This window comes from Anarrhichthys ocellatus, unplaced genomic scaffold, assembly GCF_004355925.1.
Source record: "Anarrhichthys ocellatus isolate YVR2014 unplaced genomic scaffold, GSC_Weel_1.0 scaffold58, whole genome shotgun sequence".
NCBI lineage: Eukaryota > Metazoa > Chordata > Actinopteri > Perciformes > Anarhichadidae > Anarrhichthys > Anarrhichthys ocellatus.
The window spans coordinates 994,125-1,001,542 of NW_022280088.1; the positions used below are offsets into that span (position 1 = coordinate 994,125).

A 7,418-nucleotide genomic window follows, 5' to 3' on the forward strand; every position below is an offset into this window, starting at 1 on the left:
ATATATATATATATGTATACATATATGTATATATGTGTGTATATATGTGTGTATATATATATACATATATATATATATGTATACATATATGTATATATGTGTGTATATATGTGTGTGTATATATATATACATATATATGTATACATATATATGTATACATATATATGTATACATATATGTATATATGTGTGTATATATGTGTGTATATATATACATATATATGTATATGTATATATGTGTGTATATATGTGTGTATATATATATATATATACACACACACACACGCACACACACAAGTCCACATGAATGAGATTGTGAGCAGATTCCCAGAAAATCTCATCATAGTTTACACACTTTATTTCAAGTCATTGTGATGGAAATAAAGTTGCATACAATGAAAAGACAATTACCTCAAACTTGTACTGTAGCTGTATGCTAGTTACTTTCTTTTAGATGTTGTGTAAAGCACTAACAGCAATGATTTGGTCAAGCCCTAACATCCATATAACATGCACAGAAGCATGGGGGGGTTAATACACGTGTATATACTTGTAGTGTTGTGCTGCATGGCTGGCAGAGGGGGATGCCAGTGTCACTCCAGTCTCCCAATAAAAGGTCTTTGTGCTCGTCCTCTTTTCACTGTTGACTATGACGGCTGTCGCAAGTTAGACATTAAAGCGCCATCAGTGTAACTCTGGTTCTGCAGGCTCTCTGGTCAATAATGCATTGCAAACACCCCATTATACACTGCTATAGCCCGTCTAATCTCACAGCAATCACTCTCAAATTGTCTGAAAACTGTTTGTGGTCTCTAATTGAGCCAATACTTATTTACAGCTGAACATAAGGATATTTTAAAAGACCTGTTCTTATGAAAGAAATGAAATGCACAAAAGTATGTATTTTTAACAAGTGTTTTTTTCTCTCTGTCTCTCTTTTGGTTCTCTTATTGGATCCATTGGTCTCCTGCTCTGCATTTGATATGACAGGTAAGTCCATCTTTTCTATTTATTTTGAATCCTTTGGGCAGGATAAGCTTGTATGCGCTGACCGTCACAGTACGAATGTTTACCAAAATTGTATCTTAAGTACTTGCTGCACCAGGGATGCCTTTAGCTCAATGGTTTTGTAAACGGTGAACACGTTCTCTTTGCTCAGCTGACGCTTAGAGAATGTGGCAATTCCGTTTATGCAGCCAATCTCACTGGCTACTGGAGAGATGCCAATCTGCCCTCGCAGATAGGCAAGAGAGAGGGAGCAAGGAGAGCGGGTAGATTAGCATTTATTCATCCTGACACTGATCAGATAAATGGGAAATGATAAATGCTGTCTTTTTTCACTTCGCTTAACCTGTGGAGACTTTTTATTCAAAAAGGAGCTTCTTCAGTCTTGTCTGTGCCGTGCCTTTGAAACGCTTAATCAAAGTGTTGTCTTGGATTCAGTTTTATTTGAGGGGATCTGACTATGAATAATGAAACATGATGCAGTTGTCCTGATGACTCATTTATCATAAGCGGTGAATAACTTGAGCGGATGTCTGTGTGCTGGGTAAAGGAGTAGATGCTCACCAACTTTGTTTTGAAATCCGTTTTATTCAATTTTATTAATTTTCCTTTATGTTTGTTTAAGTTCTTTTAAAAGCTTTTGGTGACCGCATCTTGCACAGTGAATCTAAATGTCCATTAAGTGCTGCTTAATGAATTGCTATATTGCTAATCTTTGTATTGTTATTGATCTACACCAAATACAGATGCACAGCATATTCATCTATATTAGAACAAGATGAAGCACACCGTGCATTGAATCTAATGAAGTACTTTTTCTTTAACATTATAACGTGTTTGACTAGCCTTGTAAATTCAATCTTACGATCATATTTAACATCCAAATGGATGTAGTTTGATACTTTTTTTTATTTGTATGTGTGTGCTTTCTCTCTCTGAACACACTCATTTACATAGTTCCCTTCCCATGCTTTCACCAAACTTTTCCATCACCATTCTTGTGATGGTCAGTGCTGCAGAAAATATTTCCTCAAGCATATATAATAGGTACGGCTTCATTATTTAAATTATTTATTGTTTTTGTACAGAATACTCCCATATGCCGGTCCACATTCAAATACAGGAATGGCAGCCATACATTTTATTGATCACTATTTCCTTGTGTGGGTGCTGGAGCACAGTTTGTGTCTTTAGGCACCTACTTTGTAGGGCTATTGACACATGAGGAGTATAACTGGATTGGAAGAAATATATATGAAAACATGCAGGACCTACAACATCCTGGGTGCAGAAAAATGTGTAAATGTATATCAAAGTTGTAGCCAAAATGATCTTGGATTCGTTTTACATCCCATCAATTGCATCAGGGTCTATCTGTAAAGGTATGAATAACAGTAATGCATTAATAGAAAATCCTAAATGCAGTCCTGGATAAAGCTTTGTAGTTCAGCCACCATAATACTCTGAACATTAGGCGCTGACCCACATCTGCTCTTATACGGGTAACATGGCGCCTCAGCTGCAGGCCCAGCTGTTGCCATGTATTATCTCACTGACTATCCCTGATGTGAAATGTGAAATGCAAGACAAAACATTATCATGGGCTAATCCGACCGAGCAATGGCAAGAAAGTTATCTACAAAATACCCTCTAATAAAATAATAATCATTATTATTATTGTTATAATAATAATCATTGTTATTATTGTTATAATAATGGCCACCAGTTTTCTGTTCCTCTCTCCCCATACTGACTCACTGTAATGAATATTCAGCTGCCAACTTTGCTCCAATTCTCCAACCAGTTTCACCGTCCTCATCAGCCACCACTGCTCTACGTACAGTGCCATATGTAGATATAAATAATGACTCCTCAGTGATTATTATTAATTCAGTGTTTGCTTGAGTATGGTGCATGCAAATGAAGCAGTGGGTGTAGAGGTCTATAGGTTATCTGCAGAGTTAGCGTCAGTCATTAATTGATTCGTCTGTATTAGTAAAGCTATTATTTGTCCTATTTTCACAAGGTCTGGAAGTAAACTACAAGTTATTCTTAGCTTAACATCACAATCGTTTGTTCAAAAGGAGATCTCTCTCTATCTCTCTCTTGAGGCTAACAACAGGATTTTCTTCGTGGCTGTCATTGAATTCAGTGCAGTAATATTTTAAATTATTTCACATTCATAACGACAACAGCAGCAGTATTTGGAAGGAGGAAGAAGGCAATGTACAGCAAGAGAGAAAATGGTATGTCAGAGGTTTTGGATTGAAAGATAATGTTGATGATGATTAGAATATTGATCCTGATCACCCACCTGTTATAAAAGAAGCAGTGGAAAGCCACCCACTCATTGTCATTAGTCATCACTGGCTCCTTTCAGCCTACTGCAGTACATGCTGCCACCCATGATTTAGCTCTCCATCCAGTTATGAGGGGGCGGTACGCGTTTATTATGCAGCACAGTCCTCGTCCCAATGAGATTGCAGAATGTTGCCCGATCGATACCCCTCACAGGAAGCCAGGTTAATTCATTTTTTCAGGATTTGTTTGCGTCTCTGAGGGCCCTCCCTCGCTGCAGGTTGTGACGCAAGCTATTTCCCAGAGATCTGCAGAGTGATGTTTTGTCACTGCCGCACACATGCACCACTGCACAAAGGCAGAGGTACAGTATGTACAGGCATACAAATGCTTACACCATTCTTGTTTATTGTATTCCACTGTTGTTTTTATGTTGATGATAGTGAGGTTACATTGTGTTTAATTGGATCTCAGCTAGCACCTACCTGTACAGTTTGAGTCTGCAGGGTGTCTCCATTGTTAGTGTTTGGCCTTTATATCTGACCGTCGCCTCATGTACACAATGCTCTGCCTTTTGCTCCCCCCCGAATTGAATCTTTGAGTCAGTAACTCTACTTTTATAAACGTATTTCGTTTGTGACTTCTCATCTCGGCATTGCACTCATAACACTGTCGTCCCAGACACCATGGTTTCCAGATCTGTTGGGCTTATTTACAACCAAACGCACACAAACGTAACTGCATGTGCACAGATACACCAAGTGCTCAGTTTTGCACACATAGGCTACAGGCCAATAGTGTCAGACCTGTTAGCATGTGCATTGTACATAAAACCCCTGTACATCCTCTGGCTGGCAGACAGCTGCGGCTCTGAAAAGTACAGAACAAATGAAACGCTTGCTTGCCCAACTGCTCTTAAAAGAGGCAGAATCTCACACTTCTTCTGACTCAACAGAGATCTGATTAGTGTAAGACACTCTAAATCAATTCTGGATTTACATATAAATAAAACATATCATCCTTATCCATCAGATTACATTTGAAAACGTGAAGGAGAGACGAATATATGTATTTGTTATCACTATGATCATTTTGGTCACCACTCATCTTTATTGATTTTTACTGAGCATCATCAATCAAGGTATTTATAATGGATGCTGTCTGCCAGCGCATATCTCCCCAGAGGGAATTATCACCCCAAGCTCAGGTCAAGCAGAGATTTGATCTATTGTCAGGTAGATGAATGGATGTTTTTCTCCACAGCTACTGTGTTTTATGGGCACAGACGAGAGAGGGAGAAAGAAGGACGGTAAAGGTGAATAGAGAGAGATAAGTATAAAGTAGTCTAACGTCAGCCCTTAGGACTCAAAGCTTTTAAAATATTCAGAGCTATTCTCCATCACCTTTTGCCCTGGTTGCTTGTTCAAGAAAGGATTGAAATGAAATCAATAGCAGTGCCAGTGCTGGCCTCTCTGCCAGGCATCATCCAATATTTATACAAATGAAGCTTCTCAACCTCAAATGGTACTCATATGGTACCCAGCAGTTTTGTTAAAGGGGCTGTAAAGGACTCTAAGGGGGTGAAAATTGCAGACAGGATGTACATATAATAAAATACCTACCTTACTCACTACAGTCAATTGCATTCACATGATATGACAGGTTATGATTAACAGCTATGTTGAGTCTTAAAGTAGGATGCCCTTGGTATCATAAATACTAAATGGAACATAAATCCCACCTGGCAACTTTAAGCTATCATCCCGCCCTAAAATAACTCTTAAAAAAACACACACAGTGTTTTGTTATTTGAGCACTGCATTTAGTTGTTTCTCAGAGATAATCAACTTGTTAACAGCCAAAAAAACATGAAAGTACATTGTGGGTATATGGCTCACACTGCACCTTTATTTTGAATCCTACATAGGCCAATGCCTCAGACATTGCTTGAATGGTAATTACTGGAAAAGGGTCCCTTTACTGTCACGGACCACTGAGGGCAGTTTCTGATAAACGCATCATTCAGCGCAATTTGGCATGGATGTGTGTGAAGACAAACTACTTAAACACAATTGTGAGCAGAAATACGTACAAATATATAGACGTTAAAGTTGTGAAAACTGATTGATGAATTCCATGTTGTATGTTTTTAAAGAAATTTTGTAGTATTTTTTTTAAGAGTAGGTTTTAATGTCTCCCAATGAATTTATATTATATAACATAAAACGCATGTTTACTGCCGCTTGCATTTTTTAAAGAATGGACTAAGAAAATAGTTTTAATTTAGTGCACTCAAGTGCAAAACACTGAATTCCCAGCATATTCATATTAATAAGGATGATTAGTCTGAGATGGGATTTTACCTGAGAGAAATCCTACGAGCTGTGGAAGGAAAGGAAAGTAATTTGTATATCCTGTGCCTCACTTTGTAGGTCCCTTCACGATTTGACAATCTGTGATTACAAGAATTAACACAAATTGAATCAATTACTTTTTAGAGCTTGCAGTTTTGTCCAATGCCAGCGATATTTCCACAAAATACTGTAAACATGCTGGCCCGTTTTAACAATTACTGCCTTTTTAGACAGACAATATTTTATTTATTATTTCTATATAAATATATTGAATCCTCAACCCCAGCAAAAAAAAGTAAAAAAAAATGGCAGACACATTGTTGCTTCAGGGACATTTGCACTTCTTCACGCTATATCATCCACATGTTCCACCATTTTAGAACTCACCAAACGATCTCTAACCCAACCAATTCTTACCTGTTCTGACCCTTTGTTGCATATTGTGCAAATAACACCAGAACACCAACTACACGTACAATGTTGCTGATAACTTTGAAAATAACTTTTTACTCTTAAACGGAACTAATTGTGTAATGATTGTCAGTGATTTCTTAAACATTTTTATTCCTGCTGACTTACAAGTTGTAAACATTATCTTAATTTATCGCAAAATAACACAAAAATGATGCAGATTGATGCATTGAATCTTTTTCAGAAAAGCCGCTGCAAATTCAGTATACTGATGTTTCCTTAGCTGTGGAGGTTTGCAGAGTATGGTGCACAATAGGTAAAATGCAGCCACAGTATGATAAAATGCACACTAGAGAGCAGTCTGTTCCCTCTTTCCCGCAGTAGTTGTGATCCTCCATCTCCCTCTCACCTCCCCCCTTCTCACACAACATACTGTTCATGTCAAAGAACCCAGGAAACACAACATCTGTCAGTGCACGAATTTACACAATGAACACCAGAGGAAGAAGGATATATATACACCTCAGAATGACCTTGTATTCAACAAACATTTTACATCACATGAAAACACAGTGAAAAACATTGTATGTGCAAATCTTCTTTTAAGCTGCTGGATAAATTCTTCAATGATTGTGATACAATTGGAAATTGTATTTTGATTTCAGTTTGCATGGTTTTGATGATTGTTGCCTTTAAGTGTGCTTGATTCAGTGAAAGGAGGCATCGCTCCTCTGTGAAATCCAAAGAGTGAGAGGCAATAAGAGAAGCATAGCTTTAGATCTTTGACACTCTGCTTTCTTTACTTGGATGGTGCACAGATAGTGATGTAATAATATGGAAATAGGCTTGCCAATTGAAATGTGATAGATCAGTTGAATCTATTCTCAGATAGGCAATGTGAAGGGGGAAATCAACTACACTGATAGCGAGCCAACACATCAAATGATATGAGAGTTAAAACAGAGAAGAGATCTAAAAGACCATGGATTTTACATTGGAGATGAGATGCAGATATCCCTCTGCCCCCCTTTTTTCCGTATTTCATTTTTTTGGTTGGATACACTGCAGAGACATATCTCTCCTGTCCATTAGCGTAAAGACTGCGTCTATTGTCATCCATCCTTTCTGACAGGCTTCTCACATACAAATTACTTTACTGTGAAGAGCAATTCATTTATTTAAACATTTTTTTGTAGTTTACAAAAGAAATAGATTATCTTTTATAACTTTTTATCAACACTTGCAGTTCTTTTTTTTAACATATTTTACACAGACTTTTATTTTACATTTTTAATCCAACTTAAACATTTTTTTATATATTTTAAATGCTTGTCAAATATTGTGTTTACCA

At 37.3% G+C, this 7,418-nt stretch overlaps 1 protein-coding gene across 1 annotated transcript in view; it reads left to right on the forward strand.

Annotated features, from left to right (window-relative positions):
• The window catches only part of LOC116396721 (catenin alpha-2-like), a 186,766-nt gene extending 185,524 nt beyond the window's left edge, over positions 1-1,242 (forward strand). Inside the window, exon 8 of the mRNA XM_031871499.1 lies at positions 990-1,242. Within this exon, the coding sequence (XP_031727359.1) occupies positions 990-1,088 (99 nt within the window). The 3' untranslated portion in view covers positions 1,089-1,242. The remainder of the gene's footprint in view (positions 1-989) is intronic.
• Positions 1,243-7,418: the final 6,176 nt, after the last annotated feature.